A 17,235-nucleotide genomic window follows, 5' to 3' on the forward strand; every position below is an offset into this window, starting at 1 on the left:
GTTAGGGCCGCCAGTCAGGGCCTGGTGGGAACGTATCCTTTTCCATGACTCTTGCTGTAGCCTCGTCCCACCAGCATCCGGCTCCTGGCGGCAGGTGGGGTCCGTGAGAGCCGTTTGCTTTCTTTCTGGATTGCCCGTGGCTTTCAAACTCCAGGTCGTGCCTCAGGCATGAAATCAGTTTTGTGAAGAGAACAGTTTTTTGAAGAGGACCAAAGCTTTACTGGAAGGGATGACAGAGTAGAGGAGGGAAAGTAGACAAGACACAGTGAGAACAGGAATGTTTCTGGTCCAGGTGGGTGTGTGTGTAACGGTGGGTCAGGGTCCAAAATGGTGACAGCTGTTGTCACTGACCATTACGAGGAGGACACCACCCAAGGGTAGGGTGGCAAAGGGGAGCTTGTCTGTAGGTGAACGGCCTCTGGGGAGGTGGTCCTGGGGGTTCCATGGTCCCTCCACTGGGAGTTCTCCAAGGCTAGGTGCGGGAGTCCGCAGCCTATCGAAGAGTGGACACAGCATCAGATTTCTTTCGGCGGGGACCACGTCTGGGACCCAGCCAGCTCCAAGAGTTGCCTGCTGCTGAGTACCTCGCTTCTCTGTGCCAGCCGGACCCACAGCCCCGTTCGGAACAGCAGCACCTGCAGAAACCAAGTGAGGGTGGGAAGAAATGTAACCAACCATCGAGCGGCGGGAAAGGTGATGCTGGCCGTAGAGGGGAGGGAACCACGCACAGGGCAAGGCTGCTGAGTGGCGGGACTGTGTTTCTGGCACCTTCCGGTCCTTTCTCACCCTCTGCCCCACCCCCTGTGCCATGTTTTTTACCCATTGGGGCAGGTCTGATCCCAGGAGCTGGGAGGTCTTCATTTAAAGCCCAGTCTTTAAATCAGGCCCATGCTCGGTGTGTCCCCAGCTTCCTAAGGGACACACACACACACACACACACACACACACACACTGCACAGGATGTATCTTCTTGAAATCATCTTTTAAAGTACCCACCTCCCCAAGCATCCTCTGGGGTCCATGAGGTCAGGAGGCATACCTTGTTTATTGTCTCGAGCCCTGGTACAACTTTAGAAGTCTCTGGACTTCTCAAAATGGAGAAATGCTGAACAGTAAGGGTTTGTTCAAGTCAACCTTCCAAATTTCACGGCGCCACGAAGGGATGAAGAAGACACCTTTTTAGTAAAGCCTTTGGATTGAAATAAGACCATGATGAGCAAATCCAGATCGAAGGAGTCTGTGAGTGAGAGACATGGAGAGCCGTGGGCTCTCTGGGAGCCTGGGGTACTTGTGGGCTTCTCTGACCCTCAGTTTTCTCATCTATGAAACATGATGCCGAGCTAGTTGATTTCTGAAATCCTTTTGCCTTAAAAACCTAGAGTTGGTGGATTTTCGTCTGGGCCAGAGCGTAGGTGAAATCCAGATATCTGGAAGTATCCTAGCAGAGGATGGCTATGGTGTGAACCCAAGAGAGAGACTTAAAACAGAGATGCTCATGGGACCACAAGTCTCACCAGGGTGGTCAGCCGAGACGGGAGCAATGGCCTCGTGTGGTAGACCTTCCAGCACGGGTGATCCCACAACACTGCTCCCACACATGGTGCACACACCCCTATTCTCCACCACTGTGCTCGCTCAGACTGCTGCAGTAGCCTGTGAATCAGTCTCCCTTCCAGAAAGGAGTATTTGCCCCTCAACCCCCATGCTCTGGGCTCTAAATGGCCCTGCCCTGCCCCTCATCTGCCCCTCCCCATAGGGCAAGGAGTTGACGGAAGCAAGAGCACCCAAGCCAGCACCTGCCCCACCGTCTACACCATATCCGAGTACTTGAAACCCCAGAAATCCCTACCCAAATGGCCCCAGCTGGATTCGGGCATGTGCCGGCCTCTTCTGTGTGGTCCTCCCAAGGGTGGGCATGTTGCTTGTATGAGTGCCCCCAAGCCCAGGGAGTGGCCAGGAGGCTGCCATGTGCAGGGAGTGTGGGTGGAGGACTGCCCCGCAGGGAACTCACACAGCCTCCCTCTTCCTACGGCTGGGGCCTCTCTAACTTCAGGCTCTGGCTAGAGACACTGATGACCAAGGAGTGCTGTCTACAGCAGTTCACCTTGGCTCTGACCCCTCGACGCCTACAAAATGGCTTCTGCTCACCATGCCGTTGGAGAGCCTCCCACCCTGACCTGTCTGCCAGCGAACTGATTCCTCTCTGACCTGCACCAAATCCCTGTGTCTGGCTCTGCACCTGGGGCACAGTGGGCACTCTAATCACCAGTGGAGCCAGGCATTGGGATGGCTAGAACACCCTCCATAAACGTGGCCACTGGGGCATTTGGGAGCTGTTGCACCACCGTGAACGGTTCTCACGCTTCTGTTTGCTACAAAGACGTGTGTTGAGCACTTCCTGTTTGCAGAGCACTTTGGAGGGAAGTGCATTGTGAAGGGCACCGCTCTGTTCCAGGGCCGTCCCGGGACACGGATGCTGCAGTCTGGGCCTAGAGATCCAGAGGGTTCTGCGGGCCCCTGGGTGAACCTCGGGTGTGGACAGGTCCCACATCAAAGGCAAGGGGAAAGACGTGGTGGGCGGATGTGGCCCGGTGAATGGGACTTCTGCCTTTGCTATGGATTGTCTCAGTTTAGTTCCGCTGAATCCATTTATTGAGCACCTGCTGTGTACTGTGAGCTGACGCCATTTATTGAGCCCTGTGCTGGGCGGTTCTCTGGGAGGAAGGGGAAGGGATGGGCTAGGAAAAGGCAGTAAATCTTACAGATTCTCCTTCTAAACACCTGGAGAACGGGAACTATACCTGCAGTCCTAACTTGCTGGGTTGTTAAAGTTACTGAAGAAGAACAAGGGTGTGGCTCTTGGCCCTCGTGTCATTGTTTGGTAATGAAACATCATACGACACTCCGGCACACCTAGGTGTGCCCAGGTGGGGTCCCCTCTGGATCTATGATTTCCAGGAAAGCAGGGCCACTGCCTGGGCCACGGATGGCACTGGGTGTGTGACACCAGAAGGTGCTTCTGACTGGCAGTACCTGGCCTGTGTTGAACCCGTGGAGCCACGCCCCTCAGGCAGCTGTTTTCAAAGGAAGGGGTGGGGACTGTCCCAGAGTCATGGTCACCGCCCCTCATTATTCTCTCCTGTTCTCAAGCACAGCCCCTGCCTGTGAAACCCGTCCGGCCGAGGCTCCTGGTCTGGGCTCCATGTGCCCACCTGGAACAGGTGACCTCGTGTCCTCAGCCTGATGCCCAGCACAGCACTGCTTCACTTAGAGCTAGGGCGACACTCCCGGAAAACGCGGGGGGGGGGGGGGGCGGGGGAGGGCGGAAGCAGGTGGGGACAGGGGTGGGCTTCGGGAAACGGCTTGGCCCCGGGCTTGGGGATGTGCCTTGCTCCTGGACCACCCGCCTCTCCTCTTCTCCGTCCACATCCTAGGAACAGCACGGCAGCGTCCCTTCTCCATCCCAGATTCCTGGGCTGTTTCCTCGTGCTCAGGATGCGTCTGCATAAGTCAAAAGGCAGGCTCTTGTACTTTGAACCGTAGAACCAAGAGTAATTAATAATTTGATGTTGTCGGGTATAGAAGCTGTTCTGAGTGCTGTTTATAATCTACAGTTAATTAACCTTCTGCTTTTCAAAAAGCAGAAACTTAAGACCTAATTTTCTGTCTCAAACACGTTGTTTCTGATATCCATTATTTTAAAAATATGTTTTCACTGATATTAAGAAATAATTATGCAGACTATCTCAGACTGATTAAGGGGACTATGCTCTGTTAGGATTTTCTTTGAAAACGCGTATTATAATGAGCTTTTCTGCGGTGTATTGTAAGAAGAAATATTATTCTCATCACACAATTTTAAAGCAAAAGCCAGTGCATAAAAGAAATGTTACATATAATTTCAAGGCTATAATTTTGTTGTGTGGTGAAAAATTCTAACTTTCAGGAGAAGACAGAATAAAGTCAGCACTTGGGGAAAAAAAAACCTTCATAAATACAAACTGTGGTAAATCTCAGTTGGTAGCAAAGTCACTATCCAATTAAAATTCCAATTTCAGAATCTCAATCATTTTTAACTTTCTTGTGAATATTAACAGGATGATCAGCTTTGGCAAAACACCAGGAAGAAAACTGTAACTGTCCAAGGAAATTAAAAATCATGATAGGGTTGGTAATATATTTTACCTAAGACACTAAACCAATCACTGTATAGATTATTAAATTAGTATCAAAGTCAGTTAGAGTATTATGGTAGAACATTCTCCGTTATTAAATGGAACACATTTCAGGAGCTGAATTTAAAACAGTGTTTGGCGAGGGCACACGAGGCCCCAGCCGTGCCGTCTCCATCCCGTTTTGTGGGGGAGTGCACGGGGTCTGAAGCCACAGTGGCAGAGGTCGGGGGGTGGGTTGGAGCCGGGAAGACACTTTAGACAAAAGTGGTTGCATTTAGTGTTTTCCACGGATCCACTCTTTCACTTACCAGCTCAGGGATTGGAGCAAATTATTTAAACTTTTCCCCTTGGATTTCCTCAAGGGTGAAAACGAAGGAAGCAACGGCACGAACCTGAGGTGCTTGTCTTGAGGATTAAATGAGCCCTTGACGCGTCAGGCACCCTCACTCTGCCCGTGAGGTTTGGCAGGAAGAAGGGGAGAGTAACGGTGTCGTCGGGGCGTGCAGTTAGAGGAGGGGTCACAGTCACGTGCTTTCTGCGACAGGGACGGCAGAACATTGTCTTTCTGCCTCGACTCAGCCCTGCCTTCCCAGCGCTGTTCCTCACTGCATTGTTTTTATTAGAAAATCATGAGGACCTGGGCAGAGGGGTGGTGGTGTTTGTTCGGGTTGTTTTGTTACAGAGGAAATACCCTTTTTGCAGATGCTTTACGAAGCGGGCAGTGGAAATCCCAACGACCCTTCTTGGCCCTGATTTTCAGGCATATCCCCTGCAGATTGTCCCCACGAGGCCGCAGTAACCCGCTGGGACCCCGTAGGGAAGTGTGGCCGTTGCTCTCTTACCCTCCAATCACCAGGACCAGCGAGGGGGGATCAATACTGAGATTCCCCCGCTCTCCAGGTGGTTCCGTTACCACGTGCCCCGGCTCTCCAGGCGCGAGGTCAGCTCCCTCTTGACCACTTCATCCAACTGCTCCTAGGCTCATTTTCCATTTGGGTTTCTTCTGCTCCCTCAGTAGGCCCTACTATCTGTCCCCATGATGACAGACATCGTATGGCAGTCACAGGGCACAGGCACCAGTGTATTTATGTATAACAACTAATAGAACTCGGGTAACAACAGCCCAACGAGGTAGAGACTGTTTTCATCCCCATTTACAGATGGAGGAAACTGAGGCGTCTCTTACCTAAGGTCACACAGCTGGTGAGTGGCTGGGCCAGAATTTGGATCTCCCACGCCCAATTCTAGCATCGGTCCTCCTGAGCACCACACCCTGGTAACCAGGATGGGGCACTGTTCCCGAAGGCCGTCAGCCTCCTCCTCGGTCCCTTTTCGGGAAGCCTTCGAAGATGGTCCTCGTGTACTTTCCCGTCACTTTGTGACACCTGATTTGGTACAGGTGCTACTCCTCAGAGAAGAACGAAAGGGAATGCAGCCTGTCCGCATGTCATTGTCCTTCCCTGTCGACCTCCCATCCCTGCAGGGACACAGCCTCTCTCCCCTTTGGGTGTGAGTGTGACCGCCCTGCAGGGATTCACAGAGTGTCTGGAAAAGCGCCTTCCTAACACCCCCCAGCCCAGCACACGCAAGTTCCCTCTTCTCGCCTGCAGCCCTCCGTCCCCTTATTTCTTAGGGTCTTGCATGATTTTTAAACATGTATGAAGTCATTTTGAAATAAGAGCACCTTCCTGCAGGGACCACCTGCACTGAGGATGTGGGAGGGCATTTTTGCTCAAGTCTTGCCCTTCCAGATCCACATGAGATCCTTCTGGCAGAAGCCAGTGGTCCTCTCTGTCCTCCAGAGCATCCATCATGGCGCCTGGATAGTTGGTGGTCCGTACCGTCGCTGGGATGGGAAATCCTGGGCGCACAAAATAGGAATATTGACACTAAACAGGGGCTCGTGATTCCCCCAGGATGTTCGTTTAGGGCTTCAGAGTTCACTGGAGGCCATATGGCATTCGAAGTTAGCCTCCACTCTGAGGAAAGACAGTGGGCAGATCAGGGGCGGCCCGGGAACAGGTGACTGAGCAGCACTTGAACACACGTCCCTATTAGAACGTGCCGCACTCTTCTCTGCCTCGAGCTCCCTCCCAGGGAGGTACTCTACCCCGTGGAGCTGCCCTACCCCGTGGGCGGACTTACTTCCAGGCTGCTCTAAAGTCACAGTTTTCTAGCCAGTGCAGCCTCCACAAACCTCTGCTTATAGTTGGTGGTTACTTTTTTTTCTAGTGGTTATTTATTTTTGAGGGAGAGAGAGAAAGAGATGGGGCGTGAGCGGAGGAGGGGCAGAGAGAGAGGGAGACACAGAATCCAAAGCAGGCTCCGGGCTCCGAGCCATCAGCACAGAGCCCGATGCGGGGCTCAAATTTGCAAACCGTGAGATCATGACCTGAGCCGAGGTCGGTCGCTCAACAGACTGAGCCATCCACGTGCCCCAGAGGTTACTTTTCCAAGACTCAGGAAGCAGCATGACATCCGGTCTGGCACAGGCCTTCTAGAATCAGCTCAAAGGAAGCTCAGTGGACACGTAAGTCAGGGCCCCAAGCGGTCAGGTGGGAAACGGGCTATGAAGCCTTGTCAGCAAGTCCGTGAATCTGCGGTCACACTTGGTTTTACGTAGAACCAAATACGTTGTACGTCACAGTACAGTTAAATATCGGTCCGGTATGTCAGATGCCCTTGTGAGGAATGAAATACCGATTTACTTTTTTAAATACGTTGAGCATTTCGGACTGAATTAAAATATGACACCTGCCTCGTATTTCTGTGAGAAGGGGCACTCACCTTTAGAAAGGGAAGCCGATCCTCTCGTTCTAGAGGAAGAGGGCCTGGAGGGCAGGTCAGGGGCAGAGTCCAGCTCTCCCCTGTAGCACACGGCCTCTGGAAGTAGCAGGTGGACGCCAGGCATTTTCCTAGGTGACACGATTTTTCTATGGATTTTGCTCCAGAAGTCGCTTTTTTGGCTGCCGGGTCAGATGCCGATTTCGTGGCCCTGAGACTGGAGGTCCTCCAGCCCAGGTTAGCCCCGCCGGCCTCTGGCCGCCCGGCTCCCTGGTCCACAGCCAGGTCCCCACGTCTTATGGCGCTCCTCCGCAGAAAGCACACTCCAGTTCCGTGCTTGCCTGACTCTGCAGATGTTTGATTATCACTTGATTATCTCCCCGATGAGGACCCTCTTGTAGTTTAAATGCCTCCTTCACATCAGCACGGTAATTTGGTAAGGGAGGGGACGAGGAGAGAGAACTGGCGAGCCTTTCTCCAACAGCTCAAGAGCATGGAGACTTCTTTCCAGCAGCGGCTTGTCCGTCTGAACCAGCATGGGGGGAGGGGCCGGGTGTCCCCAGGAGGCCACAGGAGGCCAGGAGCTGACCCCAGGGCCAGGCCACAGGACCAAAATGAAGACCAGAGACCAGATATCTCTGCTGCCTTCCCCCTCCCGGAGCCTTGCAAGACCCACCTCTTAGACCCAAGCTAGAAACCCCTACCTCAGGAATAAACGAGAGTACACACCGACAGCCTTGTTCTAGAGTGTTCTGGAGTACAGGTGAGCCGACATCGTCTGTGTCCTCTGATTCACTGTGAGACCTCGTGTCTACCCAAATCTGTGTTCTGTCGGCCTCATTAGGATGTTTGTTCACCCCACTGAGTGAATGAGTGGGTGGACGGCTGAACACATGAATCCATGAACAAATGAATGAGAAGTGAGATCCTCTGGGAGACGGTCACCTGCCTGGGTGTGGTTCAAGTAAATGGAGGGCTTTAGGCCTAAGTTCTGGAAGCTCCCTCAAGTTCCCATGGTCAAAACGAGGGGCAAAGAGTGGGAGGCAATGCAAAGGAAGAGGGTCACGTAGGAACAGGACCCGACCGCGCTGGCCCGGGTTTCCTCTTCCTGGCCCTCGTTCTGTCCAAAACTTCTCTTAACTAAAGTTGATCTCATTGATCCAAATAAACCGCCTGAAACAGTGACTCGTATAAGTTGGGCGGAGCTTGGCAGGTGTACCCCTTCTGTCTACTCTCACCAGCTGGGGCAACCGGGAGGCTGGTCCCCTCGTGTGTCCCATGGTTGATGCTGGCTGCCGGCTGAGACCAGAACACGGCACGTGGGTCTCCAATCGGCCTCGGCTTCCCTACAACAGGGCCGGTGGTGGTGTTAATGGGGAGCTTCTCAAGCAAGAGAGGGCCAGGGAGAAGCCACGCTGCCTTAGTAGTTAGTTACACAGCATCATTTTTATCACATTCTGGTGGTTGAGGCTGCTGCACAGGGCTGCTCAGGTTTGAGGGAGAGACACACAGACCTCGCCTCTTGATGGGGGAGCGCAGAGTCCTGGAAAAGCATGTGGGACCAGAAATATCACCTGGGCCAATTCTGGAAAATACAGTCTGCCATACTCAGCAAGGTGTCAAGCTCATACTAAAGTATGAATGACTTCCCAGGAATAAAAGAGCGTCAGTAACCCAAAATAATGTCGGAAGGGTTTTATGAGTTCAGTTTGGGAAGATACTTCTGACTTTGTCTCCTTCGGTCAGGTGTGACCCCCTAAGACCTTCCCCAAATCGGTCCACCCGGGTAGTTAGATTCGTGCACCACACATGGATTGAGGCCCGCAGAATTACTCTCACTAGAGCCTCAGGAAAACAGCAAAATAGTGATGGGCTGAGCTCAGGGGACCTGAGGGTTAAGGACCCACAGACACAGAAGGGCTCCTGTGAGCCCGTTGCTCTAAGCGATGGTCCAGCCATCTCTGCAGCGAGTATACATTCAGGAACATCGTGTTTTCTGCTTTTGGAGGTAGTCTGTAACTTCACCTCCTGTCTCTAAGCCAACACGCCTGCCCCCTGAACACTGAGGTCCTGACAGAGCAGCCGGGCAGCCGGACATCCTCGGTGTGGCCAGCCTGCCCCAGCGGGCAGCCGAAGCTTCAAAAAGGGAAATAACCAAAGTGCAGACACGGCAGATGGTGGGTCTGGGAGCGAAAGAAGGAGAACTCTTAGCCTTTGCCAGCCCAGCACCTCAGCTGTCAGCTCTGGCCGTTCGCAGATGGCCCTGCTGCGGCGGGGAAGGCGGAGACCAGCAGAGCGCCCCATGCCCCCCGCACCCCGCGCTGTCCGCAGGTCAGAGAGCCGGCTGTGGGGGCAGGTGCAGATTCAAGCATTCCATCCGCGGGCTCCGATGAGTGTGGACCCTGGCCTCCCTCACCTCGCCCCCCCAGGAGAAGGAGATGGCTCTGTCTTCAGGAGCCCATTCTGCAGGAGGCTCTCCAACCCCTGCCCTGCATGTCTACACATCCCTCGTCTACCCTGGATCTCTTTTTTAACCAGTCCTGGGTCCCAGGTTGGCCTGTCTGCCTGGGGAGCCCCCGGATGCAGTGGTCAGGGAGGCACCTTGCACGCTTCAGTCCCACACAGCCCTCCACCCCACACCCTTCCAGGTCCTTGTCTGATGTTGGCCTCTGGCTCAGCGGCCTCCCCGCGGGGACTGCAGATCAGGCCTCAGCTCTGGGCTGGAAGTGTCTCTCCCTCGTTGAAGAGCCGGCAGCATGCAGATGTGGGGGTGTCCTTTCCTGGGCATGGGGCCTCTGCAGACACTGACCGGGGCACTCCGGCCTCCTTGGCTCTGACTCGGGATTTGCTGCAGGAGCTCGGCCTCACGATGAGGCCCTCGAGAACTCTCTAACCTCCCACAGACCTGCAGGATCCACACTAGCCTGTTTGTCACCTGCGCAGTCCACACCTGCCCACAGGACGGGGTGGAGAGGGGCGGGGAGGCCTTGGTGCTCGCGCCCTTTCCGGAAGGGAGGGCCTGGACACTTACTCAGAGCTTCTCTGGGAGCCCGGGGGTGTCTTTATTCCGGAAGTTGGTTATCCATCGTTGGTTCTTGTCCTGAAGGAAGAGTGGACTGTGGATGTTGGGGAGCAGTTAGCAGTGCTCCCCACAAGAACCTTCCCCACTTGGCTCCAACGACGTAGAGACCTCCTGTGTTTCTAGCCCCTGCGGGTCTCCCGTTCTGGCACCGATCGCTAACCCTGGGACTGCTGGTCGTTTGTCCGCTGTAATCTACGCTTGTGTGTTTCCTCTCCAGCACACACAGCAGGGGCTTTGGTAGGAGCTGAACACTCAGCCTTTGTTCAACAACGTTCACTTCTCTCAACCTCCCAGTCCTCAGCCCGGGACGGGGTTACTGCGGGGTGGTTACGGGCATCCGGGGAGCAGAGATGACAGTGACTACGCTGAATGCTGTCGTTGAAAGGTCTCTGTTACACACTCCCTGAGTTGAGTACTAGGCATGGGAGGGGCCGTTGGGTTTCTCTGCCGGCTTGGGAGCAGGGGCCTCGGTCACCTGGACCAAGGGAGGGATCCAGGGCCCCGAGGGGAGCTGCCTGAGAAGTGAACAAGCAGAAACACGCAGCTGTGAGCACCGAGCCTGGCTCGCGGTCGTGTTTCATAAATGGTGGTCCCGGCGGTGACGGCCACTGTTGCTGAGTAACTGTCCCTGAGATCGTGCAGGGAGAGCCTGGTGGCAAACGAGAGTGGGCCAGGCCGCGGCTTCGCGCTGTAGGCGACGGAGTCCGAGGAGCCATTTACCTACACGTGAGGCTCGAGCAGGACGGAGAGAGTTGCTGTGTGCAAAGTACTTGCAACAGTGTCTGCGGCATACCAAGCACGGTGTGGGGGTTAGTTAAATGCGAGAATGTGTTCTTACGTCCGGCCGGGGTTCAGGAAGGGCCCAGTCACAATTACCCAGCGTGTTGGGCAGAGGCAGAGACAAGCCAACCCCGTCAGCCCATTAGAGGCTGGAAGCATCAGCGGCAGGGGGGCGCGGGGCTCAGCCCAGCACACTCAGTGTCACATCTGTGTGCACTCGTGTGTGCACTGGGGGTCCAGGGGCGCTGGGTCCAGCCCACCTGCTGCGAGGGTGGAGGCCAGCCATATGTGCCACCATGCTGGGCAGGTCTGACTTAGAAATCCCACCCCCTGGGTTTCAGGGAAGAATTTGGCGGCCTCTGGGCCCCTGACTCAGGAGTGTATTTCCTACCAGTGTGGAGCTGGCTCCCTGCAACCGGTGTAGACATATCCGGTCTACATGGTGTAGACATAACTCTGCACAAGTTGCCTGAGGCCGCCACACCTGGATGGCTTTCAACAACAGAAATGTACTGTTCAGTTTCCATAGGCTGGAAGTGTGAGGTCGAGGGGTCACAGGGCTGTTCTCCCTCCGAGACTCTGGTTAGTACCTTTCTTATCCCTCCCAGCTCCTGGTGGCTGGCAACCCCTTGGTGTCCCGTGTCTTCTGGACACATCCCTCCATCCTCTGCCTTTGCCTTCCCACAACATCGTCCCCATCTGTCTCTGTGTCTCCTTTCCTCTCATAAGGAGACCAGTCCTGTTGGGTGGGGGCCCACCCTGCTCCAGAATGATCTCACCTTAATTCCACCTGCAATGACCTTGCTTCCAAATAAGGTCACACTCCTGGGCACCAGGGATTAGGACACAGCATATCACTTTGTATCATATGTGAGGGGGACACAAGTGAGCCCACTGGACACCTTTAAGAGGAACCTGTGATTCTTCTGTTCAGGAGGGTAACTCCCCACGAACAATTTGGAAACATACGTCGCATATACTGATAAAGTCGATGCCTACAGTTCCAAAATGCAATGCTTATTGGATCCGATATAGCATATTTCTCAAATTGGTCATCCTTTCTCTTTTTAATGTTTATTTGTTTATTTTGAGAGAGAGAGAGCATGTGCACAGGGAAGGAGCAGAGAGAGAGGGAGAGAGAATCCCACGCAAGCTTCTCATCATCGGTGCAGAACCCGACGCAGGGCTCGAAGTCACAAACTGTGAGAGACAAAACCTGAGCCAAAACCAAGAGTTGGACGCTTAACCAACTGAGCCACCCAGGAGCCCCTCACATTGGTCATTCTTAACCAGAGTAGACACCAAAGCCACCCCTTGAGATTTGGGGGAGAAGATGCCTGTGCCCTGCAGATTGTCCTGCGTGGAGTACTGAAGGGCACACATGTTCCCACGTGCTCTCTGGAGAACCGCCCCCAGTGACGCCAGTCTGCCACCACGCAAGGGTGTGGGCGTCCCTTCTCTTCTGCATCTGCCACACGCTCGGGGGCGCATGAGGATTCCTCCTCTTTGCTGGATCAGCCCTTATCACCTTGAGCCCAGAGAGAGTTTGCCCTCCCGATAAGCCCTCAACAGTGCTTGTCACGAGCAAATAACATTCAGATAGTCAAGTCGACTTCTTGACGATATGGTGAGAAGAAATGAGGAGCATTGATTCAGATCCCACCATGAACTAAGCACATGGATGGAGCTTTCTGCCACTTGACAGTTATGACTAGTTGATGGCCCCCAATGTGTTCTTCTCATATGACTCTGCAGTGGTCCCTGGGCAGGACGGGCAAGGTGAAGGCAAGCGAAGCATCCGGTTTCCCAAGTTACCTGTACTTACTTGCTCAGAAAGGCGGGCTTCTTGTCTTGTTCCAAGGCGAGGGCTCATGCAGTTAATTTAGTTGACGAAATAGGGGTTTGTTTTTGTTTTTGTTTTTTTCCCTCTGCAGAACTCTGTTCCTAAGCTACATTTACTTCATGGCATTTGAGCCAACTGCCTCATTAAGCTGGAGATCCTGAAGAAAGCGTTTGCAGAATAAGGATGTTCATAATTAACACAAAAAATGCCAAGGCTTTATCTGCCTGGTCCTTCTCCCCTTAGTTTCTTATACTTAATGATCTCTTTATTGAGCAACTAACACAGAGAGAAATAAAAGAGCAGAGGAGCCCTGTGTTAAAGGGCATCTGGAGGAAGTAAGCTACAGTTCCCCTGGTTTTGTATGCCTTCCCCCCACCCCCCAACCCTGCGCAGGACAGGGTTTCTTCCCATTTGCCGTCATCTCGCTGTGGAAGAGAACTGAAGAGAATAACATTCGCCAGAATTTGTCATCCCAGAACTACATGGTCTCTGACTTCCCTTTCCACCCGGCACAAGCGAGAGTCTGAAGTGACCCTTTTTTTGCATCTCCGTTTCCCAGTGCTTTGAGCTTAGCAGAAACGCGCTGGCATTTGCCGATGGAATTGACAGAAACTGATTACTCTCTGCCCGAAGTCAGGCTCGGCCTTCAACCCCATTCATTCTCTCTCCTGAGGGCGAGTCTGGAAGCAGCTTGCACACAAAGACGGCTGGACGTGGGAAGCTAGTTGTCTCTCGCTCCCCCGGCCACCCCCCACCCACGCACACAGGCCCACCGGACACGCGGCGGGGCCACTTGGCACAAGGTCATCCCTCTCGTTCTAGGGGATTGCTCTGGGTCCAAAGAGCAGAAGCAGATGATTCGTCTTCACAGGGGTTGTGGTGGCTTGTTTCTGTCGAGCTTCTCCACTTATGAAGGCTTTGTCAGCCAGCCGTTTTCCTGTTGGGATTAGCCTGAGTTGGCCATGAATTCACGTGCTGTGGAAACCGCTGCCAGGCCCCTCGCCACTGACTTTGGGGGCGGGAGGGGGACGGGGGGTCTGCTTCCTTCCCCCTGCCCCTTGAATTCCGTTCACTGGCTGTGATTCCACTCGCCTTGATTGGCTCCCCCCGTCCCAGCCCTGCAGCACAGAAGCGATTGAGCAGAATCACCCACAAATTGCATTGCAAATGGTGCCTATTTTTTTCCAGCAGGCCATCTGCTGGAGCCTATTACTCACCCTCCACAGAGCCAACCCGAGGAGTCAGGTGGTTCTGGGTACAGCCACTTCTGAATCACCTCATTCCACACTCACACCTGAAAGTCACTTTGCTGGCTGCTGAAGATGCTGGAAAATTCCAGGCTCTGGAGAGGCGGTCTTCTTCCTTTTTTTTTTTTTAAACCTCAGGAGACCTTTGGGCCTCTGTGGGCTCTGGAAAAGCTTCTGAGCCTACTCGTGGGACGCCCCCAGGTGGCAGGATGCGGGAGGGAGGGGGCGGTGCTGTTAGGGGTGGTGGCCATGCCCTCGGTGGACAGAGGGACCTTGTCCAGGGGCTAGAACCAAGGACTCCGTGGCTCTTCATCTGTTGTCCACTGAGCCCCGCATTCAGACCTGGGTGCACTGGGGACAGGAGTGTTGGGTGTTTCGTGAGACTACCATCTGGTGACCAGCCAAGTAGCAAGCCCGTGTTGCCTTGAGGGGAGTCTCCATGAGCTTCTGGCCGCTGGAGGACAGCGCCCAGAAGGCAAGGAGGAGTTGCTTCCAAGGAGAATAACACTTGCTGCTGCAGGTGCCACAGACTTGGGGGCTCCTCCCCTGAGAGACCAGGCCAGTGACCCGGGGGTGGACGGACAGCTGCCTTCGGGCACCCCCGCACCGGGACTAAGGGTTTGCAGCCTGCCCCACTCGCAGGCCTGGACTTGGCTGCGAGCGCCTCCAGGACGTGGCCCCCAGGACGTGGCCCTAAGCCCTCGTGTCCACCCTGCGGCCATCCGATCCCCGCAGTGCTCCCCCCCCAACCTGTCCACCACCTAGGCTAGCCCAGCTCCCTCATCTCCATGTTCCTTCCCCCATGATCCTCTCCTTCTGCAGCCAGTTGTCCTTGGCTCTTTTCCAGCGTATGCTGTCCCTTGGGTTATGTGCACCCATTTTCAGCATGATTTCAGCTTCCTCATCGACTTTCTGCCATACGGGCATGTGGGGCTGGTTTATGGCACACACCTGATGATAGCCAGCTCAGTGGGACTTGTATTACGTGATTGGAGAATTTTTCAATCGTTACTGTATTTTGTTTGTATTTACTTTTTTTTTTTAATTTTTAACGTTTTATTTATTTTTGAGACAGGGAGAGACAGAGCATGAACAGGGGAGGGACAGAGAGGGGGAGACACAGAATCTGAAACAGGTTCCAGGCTCTGAGCTGTCAGCACAGAGCCCGATGTGGGGCTCGAATTCACAGACCGTGAGATCGTGACCCGAGCTGAAGTTGGCCGCTTAACCGACTGAGCCACCCAGGTGCCCCTGTTTTTATTTATTCTTGAGAGAGAGAGTGAGTGTGTGAGCAGGGGAGGGGCAGAGAGAGGGAGAGAGGATCCCAAGCAGTCTCCACACTGTCAGTGCAAAGCCCAACACGGGGCTGGAACTCATGAACCACGAGATCATGACCTGAGCCAAAATCAAGCGTTGGACACTTAACCAAGTGAGCCACCCAGGTGCCCCTATTGATGATTACTTTAAAAACAAATCTGGAGGGAATTTGTTTATGATGCATATGGATTGTGTACAAGAGACAATCCTTTGACCTAAAAGCTGTTTAGCACCCAGATGGGGTCTCTGGTCCCCAGCACCCTGACTTGGTACACTGGGCCAGTTTTAAGCAGAATAGAATTGTTCTTTCTGGAATAGATCACAGATCCCACAAAAATCATCCACAGGTAACAACTCTGATTAGCCAAGACACTTGGCTGCACTAACACACAATAATGGGCATTTCTGGGGGAAGCCTATGAGAGTTATCATTTGCATTTCAGCCCCATTGGAGATCGGGCCATTTTGTTTTTCTGCCACAGGAAGTGAAATCCGTCGTTCCTTTAAGGCTGAGGAATGTGCTGACCTTTGAACCTGTTCTTTCGCACAGCTGTTCATGAGGGAGTATGTGTGTGGGCATGAATCCCCAGGCATCTCCCGCAAGCTGATCTGAGATTTTCCGGGATGTAACCTACAACACAGCTTTCTTTCTCACTCGGTTCTGCCTGGATGTGCCCTGCTTCTGTGTGGATTGATTTCCTGTAGCTTTGCTTTTGTAAAGCATCTTAAAATAATAACTCACAGTGGTGCAATAATTCAATTCAGAAAGCACTCGTTGGGCTCATCGTGTTCAAATTTGTGCAAACGAGAGAGAGAGAGAGAAGCTCTCCAGAAAATGAACTTCTGTTCAGTTGGACCTTGATTTATTGGGGTTCATTCTGGGGCTTGGTGGTCAGCACCAGGCTTTTCTTGAGCCCCGTGGAAGGAAGGCATATCCAGGGCACAGTGAAGACCACTCGAAGGTTGTCGAAGGTCAGTGTCCCCAAGGCGGGGTTCATGATTTGCTGGCCAGCTCACAGATGTGTCCACGCACCGTTGGTGTGCACTCCATGTGCTGTGTGTCCACATTTCTCCGCTTTGTGTTCCCTTAGAGGAGATTTTGAAGACCCACATCGCCCACTGGTGGTCTCCGGACGGCACGAGGCTCGCCTACGCCACCATCAACGACTCCCGCGTGCCCGTCATGGAGCTCCCAACCTACACTGGCTCCATCTACCCCACGGTGAAGCCCTACCACTACCCCAAGGTAGGCGACAGGAAACAGTAGAGTGAATTCTTCGCCTTGTTCCTCGGTCCCCCCGACCCAGGCGACTCCAGACGTGGAGCTGTAGAATCAGACGTGTTCTGAGCAATGCAGTAGAACAGAGGCAAGATTAATTATTTCCCATTACACTGCATTAAATTCCCATCTCCGCTGAGTTGAATTTGTTGGCAGGTTACCTCTATCTTAAATAGTTGAACTGCCGTTAATCATTTGTGTGAGTTTCATGGGACCCAAAATAAGTACCTTACCTCCCCTTGTGAGTCCATGGCAACAAAGTCACACTGCCTGCTCCTGGGGCCCTCTCTCGTCACGTCCCTGTTTTAGAGTTTGGCTTCTGGGAGGTCCGAGGGACCTCTGTCTGCCCCTGGTCCCCTGGGTCTGCGCAGGGCTCTTTTGTGTTTGGTCATATCCTGGCCTGTAGTCTCTAATTGCTTCCCAGACCAAGTTGTTGGCACAGAGACTGGCAGGACAGCAAGGGTGCGGTGGAGGGGGAGGGGTACAGATGTCTGAACCTTGCTTTGTTAGCAAATCACAGCATCCTGGCACGAAGCAAGGACTGGTGCCACATTTTCTGCAGCCCGCACCGCTGCAGAGACACTGATGTCTGTCTGACAGAGTGGGCTCAGCGGCCCTGCCGCCCCCCCCCCCCGCCCCCCGGCTTCGCTGGAGCGCTCCAGGGCCCGCGGAGGCCACGGCCGGGTGGACGTGAGCCGTTCACTGCCTGCACCTGCCTGGTGACGGAG

General features: G+C 53.8%; 1 protein-coding gene across 4 annotated transcripts in view; it reads left to right on the forward strand.

The window, feature by feature from the left end:
* The window catches only part of DPP6 (dipeptidyl peptidase like 6), an 854,635-nt gene that overhangs the window by 741,665 nt on the left and 95,735 nt on the right, over nt 1–17,235 (forward strand). For all 4 annotated transcript variants that reach the window (XM_042976118.1, XM_042976101.1, XM_042976107.1 and 1 more), the window contains exon 9: nt 16,320–16,474. In XM_042976118.1, the coding sequence (XP_042832052.1) occupies nt 16,320–16,474 (155 nt within the window). The remainder of the gene's footprint in view (nt 1–16,319; nt 16,475–17,235) is intronic.

Source organism: Panthera tigris, chromosome A2 (genome assembly GCF_018350195.1).
Source record: "Panthera tigris isolate Pti1 chromosome A2, P.tigris_Pti1_mat1.1, whole genome shotgun sequence".
NCBI classification, from domain to species: Eukaryota; Metazoa; Chordata; class Mammalia; order Carnivora; family Felidae; genus Panthera; species Panthera tigris.